Here is a 17,006-nt window from a genome sequence, read left to right as displayed (position 1 = left end):
AGAAAGAACTAATGAAAGTTGAGTGTGGCTAAAAGCAGACCATGATATTTCTCAGTTCATTATGAGAGTGAAGATAGTATAGCTTTCTACATTTTTGCAGTCTTTTTTTCAACCAAAGGCCTCTAAAACAGTAGGTTTTAATATGGCTGTGACTAAGGGAGATGAGAGGAAGAAATATTTTTGCAAAAAATAGCCTTTGAATTTACTACCAGCTGGAGGAGGACTGTAGCAATTCTGCCACCCCTGTGTTTTCATTAGGCTTTTTGTTAGCAGGAAGTGGAAAAATACACATTAAAAGTGTGAAATGATTGAAAGAAAGTGTCTTTCTGAGTACATTCTAGGTTTTCATTTTTTTTACAACTTATTTCAGCTGTTAATAATAGACTCTTTTTCTCCTGACTTGACTCCAGCTGTTAAAATACTAGTTTATACAAAGCATTTCTGGTACTGGTTCCTACTGGCATGGGCTTGAATTTTGTACTGCTGAATTTCTTATTTTTTTAAATACTATTTCACAAGATACTCCTGGCAGTCAAGCAATTACAGGGTCAGAATATTGTACACAGTCTGCTTCCCTGTTTAGTAGCCTTTTAAATTGTCATTGGCCAAGGGCAAATGGCTTGTATTCCAAGAATCACACTAGTACATGTGTAGCTGGGTCAGTCCTTGGAAGATCTGTTTAGCAGCCATAATTTGCTTACGTGACTTTTTTTTTTATTATTACATGATTTTAAAACTCTCTAGCAACAGCAATTTAAAAGCATTTTTATTCTTGAAATATCATGCATAAGGAAAAAAAGACAGATGACATTGTTCTAAGATTATTGTACATTTTCTGTTCAATTCCATCAAAATATATTGAAGTACTACTGGGATATTTTTTTCTTTTTTTTTTTTTGAAAGTACATATTAATTTGCAAAAGAAGATGTAGACTTTTCTATAACACGATAGAGAATCAAACCGGCTCAGCTGCTAAGCTTTGCTGCGTGTGCAATAAGTAGTAATAAATTAATGTAGCTTTTGTTGTGTGTGGGTTATTTTTTGCTTTAATAGATGGTATGATCCATGCATACAATAGATGTAAATAAATACTTATTTCAGAGAGGCCTAATTTGGATGTGTACTTTTTTTTTTTTGATGGATTGCACTTGGCTTTTCCAGACCATTTCATTTAAATCAAGGTCAATGGTAGTAGTCTCTTGGTGCAATGTCAATCTCAATTCTAGAGGAGATAACATAAAGAAATTGAACTATGATTTTATGTAGAGAAATTTCAAACAAACTTAGCCTGACATTTGACCTAAATAGAAATGCATATTCATAACTGAAGTATCTGAAAATATTTGGGTATAAAGTAATGCAGTAGTGTTGAATAGTAGTACGTCTGTAATCAAAATACTGGAAAACTGATGTTATTTGAAATATTTTTAATGGTGGTCTGTAGGTATTTTAATTTATGATAATAACTTAGTTTCACACTGGAAATAACATGGTTTTTCTGTCCATTTCCATGTACCTTCTGTTTATGAAAAGACTCCCTAATAGTTTATTTACAGTCAAGGTGAGAGACACATTAAATGCAATTCAGAGCATCTTGAGACTGTTGTTCAAGCAGGCCTGCTATTTTCAACATACCACTCATCACTGTAATATGATCTCTGCAAGACACTCAGATCCTCTAATTAGCAGCGGACAGATACTATATAGAAGTCGCAATACAGAAAGGTGAAAACTAGACCAGAAATGTAAGTCTGGTGGGAGATGATTAAAACAGTCCAAGTATCTGGATGCATTTGGGTACTTTATAATAATTTTACACATAAGTGTGTTATCCCACAGTCTGTAGACATGAGGTTCTCTGTTTTTAGAAACTCAAGGTCCATCCTTAACTGTGTGACCCAAGCCAGGGGTTACACTGGATAACAAGACCAGCTGTGATATTGGTGCGATACCGCAGAGCACTTGCAAGGCACATTGGGTCTCGTGTTGTCACAGATGCATTGTTCAAGCTTAAACAACAGGGGAAGAATTGCTTTGTAATTTTGTTTTGGTTGCTTTTTTTGTTTGTTTGGGGTTTGTTTGTTTGTTTTACCTGGTTAGGTGTTATATTTGCTGAGTTTTCTAAACACTTTTTTGGCATCTTTGTGCACCATCTCACGGGTGTTTTCTTCCTTTTTATCCATGGTGTATAATTGGCCAAAGGGAGGGATAATCATACGGAGCTTACCCTTCGTTGAGACAGAGATCCACCATACAGTGGATGAAAAGCTAAGGCCTAAACTCTAGGACTTCCTTACAAATTTAAGGTATGGTCCTTAGTTATGATGTATTATGACCTCCTGTTTTTTTCTTTCTGTTAATAGGATCTGTTTTTACGCTAAAAGTTCAAGTGAATGACATCATCAGTCATCAGTACCTGCGACAAGCGGTTGTAGAAGTGTTTGTCAACTACACGAAGACAAATTCTACTCTTACTGGAAACAATGGAGCAGTACTAATAAAAGTTCCCTACAAATTAGGATTAAGTTTAACTATCATATCATACAAGGATGGCTACATGTTAACACCTTTGCCTTGGAAGACTGCGAGAATGCCAAGTACGTAAGCGTCTTACAGTCCTATTATTAAACTGTATCTGTCGCTAATTAAATTTCTCTCTTCCTCAGCAGTCTAGATAATTACTGTCAACTGACAATGACGGAATGAAGTCAGGCAAGGGAGGCAGTGCCTGTCAGTGCAGATGTAAGGGTGAATAATCTGTCAAACTTGTCAAAATTCCTATTGTTGTAAAACAGAAAATAGCCCTTTTTAACTCTTAAGTAGATTATATTGCGATACCGTGAGTGTATTCTGAGAAATTGCTTACCTAAGCTTAGCAAAGGGCTGATAATGTGTTTTGACAAAAATCATGTTGTCTTTACTGATTCCTAGAGCACCAATGCTCTGAGTGGTGTGTAACAGGTATAACCTGTTACTAGAGCTTCCTTTCAGCAGTGTTTCCTCACAAGTTTTCCTGTTTAATTCTTGCATGATCTTAGAAAAGTGCTATATTTTTTTTTTTTTTAAAGAGATGGGCTTTTAAGTATTTCAGCCACTCATTTATCCACAGAAGGCATAAGACAGTAGCGAACATACAACAGGTCTTCCTGCCTGTCCACTAAAATCCCTGCTCTGTACAACAGGAGTTATGTATTTATCCAGTCTTCATAAACGCTTTTTTTTCAAATGCTCTATTCACTGTTCCTTCAGATTCTGAGATCTTACAGGATTTCTTTGGGTTGCACAGTGTAACAGATATTATCACTTTCCACAGTATACTCCTCTGTGACACTTTCGTTATTCCCACAAAGGCAAGCAAATCTGCGGCTGTTCGAAGATATTGTCTTAATTACTGGAAAACTGTCTGGTAAGTTCAGTGTATGCAGACGATAATCTAAACACTTTGTGATAACCATCTGTGCACATACCAAAAAAAATTAAGCATGTTAATATTCTCATATAATACCTATCTACTCAATGCCAGATTTTCAGTTAATTGTGTAGCTGTATGTGTGGCTGTGACAAGTGCTAGACTAGAAATATACAAACCATGGAGAAAATGGGTGAAAACAAGTTGTTATGCTGAATGGATTTCTGAGCAGTAATAAAACCACTGTTTGTGTGTTTCGCCATTGCTAAGACAGAGTATTACTTTCTTACAGATGCCAAATCTCAACCAAGTGTTCAGTTTCCAAAATTTTTAATGAAGCTTCCAACAAATCACCATATTACAAATGTTACAGCCTATCTAACAGCACCAGAGCAATTTTTAAAAGAGGACAGCTTTCTCTATACAACAGGAATTCTTCTAAATAAATCAGGTATGTAACCGTGTTGTTTAAGAAGTTTTTTAGAAGAAGAAATCTTCAAATTATAATGCATATGAGTGCACAGTGATTCAGAAAAACATACACTTCAATTAAAAGGGCCTTAGCCTGTTTTTATGGCATGAAATCACAAAGCTTTGTTCTATAGGAGTAAGCTACAAACACAACAGGTAAATAACTGATGTTACTCTTTATTCGCTTCTGTGTGGTATGAGAACATAACATATATCTTATACACTGAAATATTCCTTCAGAGTCTGCTTTTTATATGTGTATGTATGTATGTATGTATGTGTTCAGGGTTTCATGAGACTGTGGAACTGGTTTAGTAAACACCTTAAAAATACGGTTATGGCTAAGCATAAACTAGGTGAACCTACAGAAAGATATCAGTGAAACTGCAGCAGTCGCTTTCAGCTGTGGGATTTCTGCATTGTCACTAGAATGTCTTGCTCTGGGAGCTTTACACTGAGCATGATGACTGAATAGAAGCTCTAATTTGGCTCACAAACAGTTAATCTGCAGAAGCCTGTTTGACACCAAGTAGTCACTGTGTATAGAGAGCACAATTGCAATAACGTTTTTGCGCATCTGTTTCACTGGAAAAGCAGTAAGTTGTTTCATGAGTCATTATAACTCTGCTTATATGCACTTGGATCTTTTTGTATTTGTCATTCTATCAGATCCTTCTTTAATTTGCATAAATACAGTAATCTCTGGTAGATTGTACTCTGTGCAGTCATCTTTCTTTGTTCTTTTCTTTCTGTTCCCAGTGGACCTGAAGCCATGAGGCTCTTAAATTCATTGCAGCGCAGAAGGAGGCCACTGTATGGCTTGTTTGAATGTGTCATGCTCTCTTCTTTAATTTTAATTGAATTAAAATCACATATATTTATATCATGACTTACATATTGTGAACCTTTCTTACCTATATTTCACCTCATTAAATGTAAAACATAAGAGAATAAGCAGTGGTTTCTCCCCTTTGAGTTTTTCTTTCAATCTGTCTGACATGTGTTTTAAATTATTCATATATTCCTGAAGGAATAGGCTTCCTTTTAAGGCAGGTGGAAGCTAATTGATATCTGATGCATCAGGAGCTTTCTCACAACCAGCTTCTAACAGCTTGCATAGATTTAACGTTATTCTGGAACTTACTAATTCTGTTTCAGCTTCTTCCACCATCCTGTCATATTGTGCATTCTGAAATATTTGCAAATTAGTGTAAGAAAAACAAAGGAAACAAACTTTCAGGCTGCATTGTAAAGCTCTGTATATGCAACGTTTCCTCTGAGTGCTTTGACAAGCCTCAAGATGAACTCTTCTGTTAATTGTAACTGCTAAATTAGAAATCCTTACAGGAAACTTTAAGAGGACTGATTAACTATAGAGAAAGGCAGCAGTCATGGTTGCATGTCTTCCATTTGATTCAGTGCTGTGTATATTGCAATTATATAAAAAAATCTTATTTATATTTGACATAGGTTATCTATTTTGCAATCTCTTCTTCGCGTACCCACAGGCCAAGTTTTGCCTAATCATTGGTTCTACAGTCAGCATTGAACCTGTATGTCAAAAGTCTGTTTCTCTTTTACAGATTTGGTGTAGAAATGACTGGGGTTTATTTTAATAATAAAATTTTGAAAGTCCAGAAGAGCAGAAATGTTGATTTTTCTTTGACCAATTTGGTGATAGCTGACTGTAGCTGGATGTGCATGAGGGCTTGCCTTTGTTTATAAAGAGGATATAGTCTTAATTTTAAATATTTTTAAAAAATACATTATGAATGGAAAATTACCGATGAGATATTTCTCATATTCAGGTTTCAAAAGCATGGAATTAGCTCCTCTTGCTGCAATATGCGTAAACATTCTTTTGTCTGGGAAAGAACTGAAGGTCAATGGTCCCATTCAGATCACACTTCCTCTTCCCACAAGTACTGTAAAATCAGGAGATGCTATACCTGCATGGACATTTGATATGAAAACTGGTAAGTGGGCTAAGTAATTTTTATTCTGCGTTATAGCACATGTATATAGTTTTGGGCACATGACACTTTGTCATGGAACAGTGATGGCACTAATATATGTGAAGTAGTGGTAAATAGTCACCAATTATATTAGGGATTCTGTATTGGTTTTTGATTGACTAGCCTGAATTGTTCAAAGGAATTTCCCTGCTTTCATTACTTCAAAAAGCTTTGGTAAAATTCGTTAGTCTTCCTATTGAACAAATGTTTAATGTAATGGATTTTTATTTTCTTGGGAGGCTGAGGATTCAGGGAACCTACATTTTGAGTGATGTTAAATTTTAAGCCTGGTATTTTTGTGAATGCTTTCTTAAAAGAAAACAAATCAGATTTAAAGATTTGGATGCTCTGTTTCATAGCATATAGCTCTAAAGATCCTTTGATGCTAAAACTGGAATAGACATTACTTAACAAAAACAATTGAGAAAGTGAAATGAGGGGTCAATAAGAGTTATCAAAGGGAACAACATAGTTCTTACAGTATGCATGGGAAGAAGAGGCTGGGGATTAGACATTCTAAACCTTTTGTCATCCCTTCATGTCTAATTTTAGTCAACAGTGACTAAAACAGTGACATACACTTATCCCATTTGAATGTCCTGTATTAGGTGTGTGTGCATTAGTGTCTTGATTGCCTTACATTGTACGTTATACTTGCCATCACGCTTCATCTTGAAATATGCAAGTGAAGAGGTAAGTGTCTTACTCCTTACTAAGGCAAAAAGCTGTTATTCAACTGTTGAAAGTACAGGAGAAAACAAACTCTGACAAAGCTTTGTTTACATGTTCAAGAAATAAACTCATTGTAATGAAGGACAACCAAAGAACATTAATTTGAATTAAGAACATGCTAATAAAAAATTGGCTAGGTTGTCTCATGGGGAGAGAATTAATAAAATAATTTTGACATAAAAGATTAAGTCCATTTATACACCTAGACTTCAGAGGACTAACTGGTGATAAGAGATATCATTCTTCATCAAAAAAGCGGGGTTAGTCTGACATAGTCAAATAGCACAATGTGTTTTAATTCCTTACTGCCACAGCCACTTTTGCCAGCTCCTCTGCTCTCAAAATCAATACAATTAAATTAAACAGTATTCCCTGAAAATACAAAAAACAGTTTCAGAACAAAATTAGGCCTTGGTACTTATTTTTAAAATGTTCTATAAGCTTCAATGATTGTTTGCTGCTACTCTTATCTACAGTCATGCTGAATAAAGTTATAGCTAAATGGAAAATTAAAGCTGAGCTGTTTTAACTCACTAAACAGAAAGCTTAGGTCAACAACATTATTAAAAATAAAAGTTGACAGAGCTAGAGCAGCTCGGCACAGGGTCAGGTTAGAGTATAAACCAGGGTAAGGTGTGTGTGAGTGTTGAGGGACCTACTCAACGTGCCTACTTAGGTGTGTTGGCCTTAGGGATAGAGCAAGAGCAGGAATGTGGCATGCTGACCCAGTAAAAACAATTAAAACAGTAGTTGTTTTCCTCTTGGACTCTGATAAAGGTTCTGTGAATGTAAATTGTTTGTGATGGGTGCTCACTGAGTTGCGGTGTTCACATGGAGCATTCACTGCTGCTTGCTGAGGAGAGAACAAGGGCTCTGGACAAGGAGCGACATTTCGGGCATAACTCCCATTTTTTCTTCCACTTCCTTAACTCTTCTCTGCAGTGAAAATTTGCAGCAGTATTCACTGTTCTGAATATGTATTCTTAAATATGTTTCTTCTACCTTTGATCTGACATGTGCGAACTACTTTTGAAGGTAACTGGGTAATATCAAGGCATTCCTTAGTCAAGGTTCAGGTGACTGAGGACAGCTGACCACCTCAGCTCTCCAGCAAGCATTTGGGAGCATCCATAAGGAGCAACAGCCCCCACTCAGATGAAGAGCTGTCACTGCACTGAGTGATGAGGCTCTGGCACCCAGGATGTTGCATGTGGAATGTCCCCAGCAAGATGCTTACACTCACCTATACACTCTGAAGTCCTTGGGTAATATGTCATAATGATAATCAGGGCTTCCATGTCAGTATTGTTAGGGGTAAAGGAAAAGATCTGTGTTTGATGTTCTGTAGACTGATCCGCATGCGCCAGAAAAAAATAGAAACTGCTTTTGCATGTCTGCTCGTGCAGCATTCCCTGGGGTTACTCAAAGTGTCATAGTACTGAGATTGTTCCAGGAAAATGAGCTTTTGAAACTATATTCCAGCTGCTGTAAATGCAGAATTTGTTGATCTATATTGAATGTGGTTTCATTTCTACTAAATTATTGCCTCATTAGTACCAAAAGTATTATGTGGGATTTAATAGAATTAAAAAAAGAAGGCTTGCATTGCAACATTTAATTGGGAACAGTATCCCTGTGTTTGCCAGTAAATCATAGTGAATATATGCTTACTCATAAATCAGATGTTAACGTTTCTTTTAATACGTTCTGTTTTCTGTGGAGTGTATTGGAGGAAGATATAATTTACAGAAGAGGACGGCAAAGATTGTGCAGCTTCTTATAGATTTGGTCAGTCAAGATAGAACTTTTGGAGACCTAGACATTTTTTTGCCTTTTGTATGTGTTGATTTATGGGTTTTTTTGTTTGTGGTTTTTTTTTTTTTTTTAAAATCTGCCTGTAAGCAGCCCACCCTCTGTACTTGTAAAACAATAGTTTTGGAGTATAGTGACATCCTGACATAGAGTTGATGGGACAGAGAATTTGAGGATCTGTTGTTGTTGCATCCATATGAGAGTTCAGGGTGGAAGACCCTTCGGGGGGTGTTGCTCCTGAGTCTGGCCAAGGGGTTTTCCAGGTACCTGAGAAGCCACCTCTGCAGGTGGTGGCTGCTGTTCCCTCTGCCAGCCCACACAAGCACCAGGAGAGGCTGCAAGTTTTACTGCTGAATGATACTGTGTGTGTGTCTGTGTGCATACATGGCATGTTGTCAGTTCTCATCTTTATCTCCTGTCTGGTAGATAGTTCTTTTTGCTTTGCTGAAAGAAAGGTCCTGGAGGAAAATGAAACTTACAGGGCTTACATGAATTATACTGTTTGCATGCTTTGGTTATTGTTGTTCTAAAAAAACTAGTCATTCTCCCTTCTTCTCAATATTTGCTTTTGAAAATGTAAGGTTATTTATGAGGTTGTTTTCTGTCTTGAGAATTTCACAGATGGCCCATAAGAAATGTGGTCAAGTGCTTTCAGTACAATTCTGTCTCTTCCACTGCATGATTTTATTATTTGTAGAAGCTGGCATAACATGATACTTGTCCTTTGCATTGCCAAACAGATGGTGTCGGATCTGTGTCCTAATGATAGACCTTCCTTAGGCTAATTGAACTGTTACTGCCTTGGGGCAGGGAGCAGGACAGAAGCACTCAAGACAAACATTGTTTATCCTATTGTAGTTTATTATATTAAAATGCTTTTCCACTAAGTGCTGCCAATGTTGAAGTTGTATTCGTATGCTTAAATTACCTGCTCCTTGATCTTTTTTTTTTTTAGTAGTGGCCTTCATACATGCTTAAGCTCATATAATCTGATTTTTTCAAATGATTTGTGTGCATATCTATGAAAGACACTTGTTAATGGAAAATGAATTATATTAAATTAATTATGGTAAGTAATGTTGGTGCTTAGTTTCAAAGTAAATGTCCACACTGGGACATTTACAATGAAATTGTCAAGAGAGAAAGTTTGTGTGTTTAGCTAAAGCTGTGTAATGAATAGTGTGTAGGTCAGAAGTTTCAGGTTTTCTTGTGACCTTGTGTATTTTTGATAATAGCTTAATTGCTAATGGTTTGAGGTTCTTCTGTAAGAATCCTACATGGCATTTATAATATTTTGCCTTTTTTTTTTCTTTTCCAGGTGCTTGGGTAAGCCGTGGGCTGGGAATGGTGAAGGAAGCAGATGGTCAGTTAGTTTGGACATACACTGCTCAACACTTGGGCTACTGGATAGCAGCTCCACTGCCTGGAACAAAAGGTACTGCAACAACTGGCAAAGAAATGACTGAGTAACCCAACTTAAAATGTATCATAAGGCTGTTAGCTTGATTGCTTTATTTACAACAGAAAGGAAAAAATGACATGCAGTTTCAACAGTTAGATAACTTTTGTTTGAATGCTGCTAGTGTGTCTTTGTGCATGTAACCATTTCCTAGAACTTCGAATGTTGTAATGGGCAAAGTCTAGACTGTACTTATTTGAACTTACATGTTTATTCTGTCGCCACCTTTTGGAAGAAGCCTGCAAGAGAGCTGTGACTTTAGAGTCTAAAAATCAGCAGGGCTGTATCTCTTAGTATTGAGGATCATATATGACACGAGGAAATAAAACAAGAAAATTAGACTTGGGTAGAACCATCCCAGTGGATTCTGGTTTATGTAGACTTGTTGCATTTTTTGGAAATTCATATGAAGGGATTCTTATTGGAGAAATATTATGTCAAAATTTAAAACCAATACTTTCCAACAGAAGCACTAAATAGAAAACATAGACCATGTTTCAAAGTCAGTTTGGACAACTAATACAAAGGTAATTTGACTGAAATTGAGTAGATGTCATGACAAGGTGTTAGTACTTGAGATGATCCTTTGAAGATCTACTATATTGTAACCTCTGTTCGTATGTTTACTAGTTTGCTGAGATAGCAAGGTGAAAAGGGAAGGATGAACATAGTGCCATAGGAACACAAAATCATTGGAAAACTACAGTTTAATTCATTAGCTACAGCTCTGCATATCAAGGGGAATCATATATTTTTGAGAACTAATACTTGCCTGGTTTTGTTTGACAATCTAGAATCCATTATTAGTGCGGTTTCCAAGGACATAACAGCCTATCACACAGTGTTCCTTACGGCCATACTGGGAGCTACTGTTGTCATTATCATTGGATTTTTTGCTGTTCTTCTTTGTTATTGCAGGTAAGCAAAAAGAGAGGCTATAAGAAGTTCAGCATGAATGGAATTTAAGGTTGATAAAAGAGTCTTTTGAAGTTGAGACTTCCTTAGGTAAACTATAATATGTAGCCTAATATTGCTTCAAAAATTACAGTTATTACAGAACCTTATTTTAAGTTTGTGATGTACAGTGTAACTTCTTTACCAAAATCTAATATTCAGCTTTGGTAGACAACAGTCTAGTGATTTCCTAATATGCTGTACAGTCACCTTATATCTCTTTTGCATAGGGACAAATGTGGTCGGGCACAAAAGAAGGAAAAAAATACAACTAAGCTGGAGATCATAAAAAAAGACCAGACAACATCAACAACTCACATAAATCACATCAATGCTGTCAAAGGGTCTTTAAAGTTGGAGGATAAGTCACAGTTATATACACCGAAGATTTCTTCATACAGCCCTCAAAGAAGGATGTCTATAGACACAGAAGATGGAAAATCACGAGACAACTTTAAAATCTACACAGAGGATGCTTCTTATCAGTCATCCTGTCAGACTGGTCAGGCAAGAAATTCAGGCCATTCATTGGAGCCTAATGCTGGACTTAGGAATTTACAGCAGCCGAAGCATAGCAGCAGTGCTACTTCCCAGGGTCCTAGGGACATTCAAGACCCAAACAGATACCTTTCAGTGAAAGAGGAGATGTATGGGCTTTCCCATATCCCAGAACATCTAATGCATGTTTACAATCAACCCATCGCTATTCTTCAAACCTCTGACCTTTTCCACTCTCCAGAACAATTGCATCCTGCTAAATCAGCAACTTTGCCAAGAAAAGGGCAGTTAGTGTATAGCCCCATGGTGGAACCCATGAATCGCGAGAGTTACATGCAGACATTACCGAAAATGCCAGTGCACTCTCATCCACAGCCTTCCGCCTGCAGAGATGAAAACAGTGCATTGGATACTGAACAGGGCTTACCTTCACAAACATCAAACTGGGGCCGGTACACTAACAGCTTACTGGAGTCTGTCTCTGTTCCTGGGACATTGAATGAAGCTGTTGTAATGACTCCATTTTCATCTGAACTCCAAGGTATTTCAGAGCAAACACTATTGGAACTCTCTAAAGGAAAACCATCTCCGCACCCTCGAGCATGGTTTGTGTCCCTGGATGGAAAGCCAATCGCTCAAGTGAGGCATTCTTTCATAGATCTGAAAAAGGGCAGAAAAACAGAGAGTAATGATACCAGTCTGGACTCTGGTGTGGACATGAATGAGCATCATCCTAGTAGGAAACTGGAGAGAGAGAAAACTTTCATTAAAAATATGCCGCATTCTAAGATCCTTGACCTGGAAGATCTGGATCTGAGTAGCAGTGAAAGTGGGACCACTGTCTGCACTCCAGAGGACCAGGCTGTGAGGCACATTCTGGATGGAGGGAACGGGCCAGTCATGGACCAGCATGATGAAGAAGGTCTAAGAAGAAAAACTGTATCAGTAAGTCATGAATCTGGTATCCCTTCTGCTAAAAAAAGGGACAGACCATCTATTACAAAAAGAGATAGCAAAACCAATATCTGGAAGAAAAGAGAGGAGCGGCCACTTGTTCCTATAAATTAAAACACAATGTGCTTTGTGGTGTTGCTCTCCTTGCTGGTTATTGACCTCTTGGCTTCTTCTGTAATTCTGCAGTGTTGGGTTTACAAGGGAAATGTTGTTTTCCAGTAATAAGCAAAGTTACTGGGTTTTTTTTAATATACTGGTTGAGTTACTAAACTTCAACTGGGCAATTGATATTCAATGTGAATTGAAAACAGGGAAATGCTACTATTAAGATTTTCCAGTTCCTAATTTTGCTGGCAGTATGGGGAAGGCCCACATTTTAATTAGCCTGTCATTCTTGGACACACCTCTGGGAATGCACGGTGAGAAATGTAGGCACACCTTTTAATTTTTTTGTACTTGTTGCTGTTGTGTTGGCATTCTTAAAGCCATTCCTCAGCCTTATTCCTAATCAATGTGACCATCTATACAGTATTTTATATGTGAACTTTTCTAGCGATCTGTTCCTACTTCTTTGTATAATGTAAAATGTTTCATCCGTTAGTCCCACAACACCAGCAGACGAGCTCTGTTGGATTTACCAGCAGAGCTCCATAGCGTTGCTGCCCTCCCTGTGTGCCCATCCCTGTGCAAATGGTTGCCATTCCATGTAGTAGTGGCAGAAGCGGGAATTGTCCGAGCTCTGTGGCCAGTGCAGTTCAGGGTCCACGCTGTCTTCAGATGTTGCCCATCTGCTTTGTTACAAGCTGTGGACGTTAACGATTGGCATCTGCTATGAAGTGTCCACATCCAGCAGAAAAGGTCTGGTTCTGGTAGCACTCAAAGCTGCTGCTACTCCTGATCCCAGTGTCTTGTCTCGGTTTCGTTGTCAGTTAAGATATTTCGTTCTGCATGCTGTTGGGCAAGTTGAGCTCCACAACATACTCTTGAATCCCTGCAGGTTTGTAAGTTAGAGTTTGGCCCAGAATCAAAATACACAAGCTTAGACAAATTATGCCTTTGAAACAACTTTTCTTAGCAAGAAAGTTTGTCATGGTTGCTTTTTATTTTATGTTTAAAAAAAGTGGAAGATCATCAGAGGTTCATGTGCCTACATTTTGCCAGCCTGAGCTACTTTTGTCTAGGTTGTGCATTGCAGAGGGGTTAAGCAGGCTTTAAAAGTTGGGGGTTTTTATGAACATGAGAGCAAATTGCAAAATTTGGTCTGTAATGCAATATATATAGTACTTACGACTCATCTTAGAGTTAAATTTACCAAAAGTCATGAATGCATGAAATGTAACTAAGATATGTATAGAGGAAGGAAAAGGCCATCAGAATATTCTTTATTTTTAATGTTTATCTCATCAAAGTGATTGCTTCAACTTTGGCTAACAGAAAAGTAGATGTATCCCTTAATGTGCTTCATATAGTATATCAAATGTCTTTCTGTGGCTTTGAAGTTGTTTCCCTGGTGAAATAAGTTCCAGCATTTTGGCTTTGGCAGTTTGATTATAAGTCATCCTAAAAAAGCATTATAAACATTTCCTTTGGAGCCTGGCTAAGGTTCTATACCAGGATGCCTGAATCTGAATTGTTGTCTGCCCTGTAGTACACTAAAGAGTAGGGAAATATCCCTAACATTCTCTGATATTGTGATACAGACTCCTGTAAATGACTTAATTCATGTGAGTTCAAAGGAATGAAGTTTTGCACTCTAGTGTTCTCGCTCTGCATCCAGGTAGGTTTCTGGGCACCAAAGTAAAAAGATTAGAAATGTTGAGAAGATCAGTTATAACTTTGGGACTTCAAAGTAACAGTGCCAAAAAACAGACTCATGTCACGCAGCTTCTCCTCAGCTCTGACAGCTGATCAAGAGCAAAGGGCAGGGTTTGATTCTGTTCCATCATTCTAAAGGATTTTGTGGCTATCTGGATTAGTCACAATTTTACCCTGCACATACGGTAGTGCCAAATGGCCCCTTTAAAGGCCGTACATCAATGAGGCACTTCAGCTTGTAGCCAACAAAGCAAGGCAGAACAGAACAGATCTTCTTGGAAGAGTTTCTGGCTGCTGGGCTTCTCGGTAGTAGGAAGAAAGATATGATAAAGTTTTCTGAAAAACAGGCACTCCATCATACATGGATTGATATCTCTACTAGATAGTAGCTCCTCCCTTGCCAAACGAGGGTGCGGACATTTCTTTTAACGGAATATTTAAATGATTTTCTAGAGAGCACTTGCTGCAGTTCTGGTGATACCCTTTCCAAGGCTGTCATTAGCTGTTGCTTCTCTCCATGCCAGTCAAGCGACAGCCGTCTTTGCTTGCTTTGGAGATCCCATCCGCCGACTTTTCTGTGTGTAACTTGCTAGAATTTTTCGCATAATGTCTTATGCTGCTGGTAACACTTGAAAAGGCTTTTCTAGAGTTGAGTCTTATATTAAAAATAAATACATATCTTGTTTTCTGTGTCAGAATATGATCACAAGATTCTATAGAGAGAAATTATTGCTGCAGTTGTATCTGCAAAGATAAATGCCACGTGGAAAGAGGTGGTGGCCCTAACCACACAATGACAGGGAATTTTTCCTTGGCCCTACCATGAGCATTAATCTTGGATTTTAAAAACTCTATATAACTCTAAAATTATTAGAATTATTCTTCATATTTATATTCATTATTTACAGAATATATTATCTGAGTCTTCATCTTCCAACTGTATGTTGGAATTTATGCACTGGAGACCTTTATTACTTATTAGCAGCTGGAATTCTTTTTGGTTTTAGATCATCAAAAAAAGGAGTTTGGCTATACTGAGTTCTAAGAATTTTAATTCCAGAGGTAACAATACATGATGTGTAACATGTGGAAAAGACAAAATGTGATCATGAAATTTGTGGTCAAACTAATGCTTTTCTATATTTCTATATATGATATCAACATATGAATTAATAGGAATGACTGAATTTATTATTTATTTTTTTCTGTTGGCTCAGTATTGCAGCACGAACAGAGTGCTCAAATGCTAGTGCTAGAATTAGGTCCATACAAAAAGTGGCAAGGATTCATGGCACACTGCTTTTGGAAAGACCAGGGAGAAATTCAGCAGTTTTACCTTCTCTGAATCTGCAGGTTGATTACTTTGAGAACAAGAAGTGGGCCATGCCTGAAGCACCTTTAACTAAGCCCCTGCTCAGGAGAGGGAAATGAGTGGCAAAATTGGAAAGGATATATTAATAGCTTCTTTCTGATGCTTGTTTCCAAACTGCTAGGTATTTGTGCTTCAGTGGAATCAATTCTTTTTGAAGAATACAAATATTTGCAAGAATTAGGTCTCAGTTCTTCATAGGATGCCTCTTGAGCTATCAGTTTTTGCAAAAAACCCACATATACGTACGTACAGTTTTTAAGTGAAGGGTGTTGGGTAGGTACACAACAGTCAGGACCAAAGTTTGTCACATATTTAAGGTGAAAGGCAGTTAATAAACTCCAGGAGTTTCCTCACTGTGGTTGCAGTACATGATGTCGAGATTCTTCTTGCAGAAGGTTATAACCAGTTCCAGGACTTCCCTGGTTTTGATAAGGTGGTTAATGGAGTTAGTCAAGGCTTGTTTCTACAGATTAAGTCAGGTGGCTTGGATCACTACTTTGATGTATCACAAATTAAGGCTAAATAGTCTGCAGCTATATGCACATTAATCTGGATATGTTACCTAGGATAAGCTAATTGGCAGTAATTCTCAGTTTGCTATCAAATGTCACATATTATAGAAATTTTTAAAAAATGGAGGAATCACCTAAAAATTCCATTTGATTAACATGAAAAAAAATTACAGTACTGTCAGAAAATAAAACAACTCTATCTTACAAACCTGAAAGCACAATCAATTTGGTAATTAGAGACATTATTTACCAATGTAGAGCTAGAGATGATGCACAAAAAGTAATCCAGGATGTAGGAATGAAGATGTTTAGTTGTCTGCTTTGTTTTTATGCAGGAATTTGTACCAAAGAGGATGAAATGAATGGGCACCAGTCTAATTACCCATCTAATGCTGTACAAATTAAAAGGCAGTACACTATATCTGTTGTCTAGTACTGCGTGTTAGGAAAATTGAAAGGTAAATAAGCCTGCTGAAGTGCCTTTCTTTTTCATCAGACTTATTTTATCAGTGGGACACCTGACTATCTGAAAAGCACATTATGTTTGGGGTTTTTTTTTCTGTTAGCCAAAAGAACCTCAATTCATACTTACAATTATGTAGCTTTTATAATATTTTAAAAGGCAGATCTAGTGTTCTTTATGTTGGAATACTGACTCCTGCATGTCAGTTATGATGGTAATTGTTGTAAACCCTGTTGTCTTTTGGGGTTTTTTTGTACTTTATGTTTGAAAAGAAATCAAAAAATATATCTTTAGCAATGTGAACAGTATTACCTTTTAAAAATGCACCTACATGATCTCATTCAACTTCATATGTCAAGAGTGAGCATCCTGAAGTCACTGGATTTACAGGTATGAAACTGACTGGGATTTTAACTTCAAAAACAAAATTAATATATGTTTGTATATGAAAACTACTATCATGTTAAAAATCCTTTTTTTTTTAGCTGCTAACATCCTTTGCCAGTAGAAGTACAAAGTATATAGAGATAGGTACTTAA

General features: G+C 37.2%; 1 protein-coding gene across 1 annotated transcript in view; it reads left to right on the top strand.

Moving 5' to 3' along the window:
- The window catches only part of FAM171B (family with sequence similarity 171 member B), a gene marked incomplete at both ends in the record, with an annotated part of 31,242 nt that extends 18,823 nt beyond the window's left edge, over positions 1–12,419 (top strand). Inside the window, 7 exons of the mRNA XM_080347058.1 lie at positions 2,365–2,598; positions 3,315–3,407; positions 3,703–3,861; positions 5,690–5,857; positions 9,759–9,875; positions 10,694–10,817; positions 11,084–12,419. Of these exons, the coding sequence (XP_080203184.1) occupies positions 2,365–2,598; positions 3,315–3,407; positions 3,703–3,861; positions 5,690–5,857; positions 9,759–9,875; positions 10,694–10,817; positions 11,084–12,419 (2,231 nt within the window). The remainder of the gene's footprint in view (positions 1–2,364; positions 2,599–3,314; positions 3,408–3,702; positions 3,862–5,689; positions 5,858–9,758; positions 9,876–10,693; positions 10,818–11,083) is intronic.
- Between the last annotated feature and the right edge of the window lie 4,587 nt (positions 12,420–17,006).

The sequence above is a fragment of the Nesoenas mayeri genome (assembly GCF_963082525.1).
Source record: "Nesoenas mayeri genome assembly, chromosome: 6".
Lineage (NCBI taxonomy): Eukaryota > Metazoa > Chordata > Aves > Columbiformes > Columbidae > Nesoenas > Nesoenas mayeri.
This window is presented reverse-complemented; position numbering and strand designations above follow the sequence as displayed.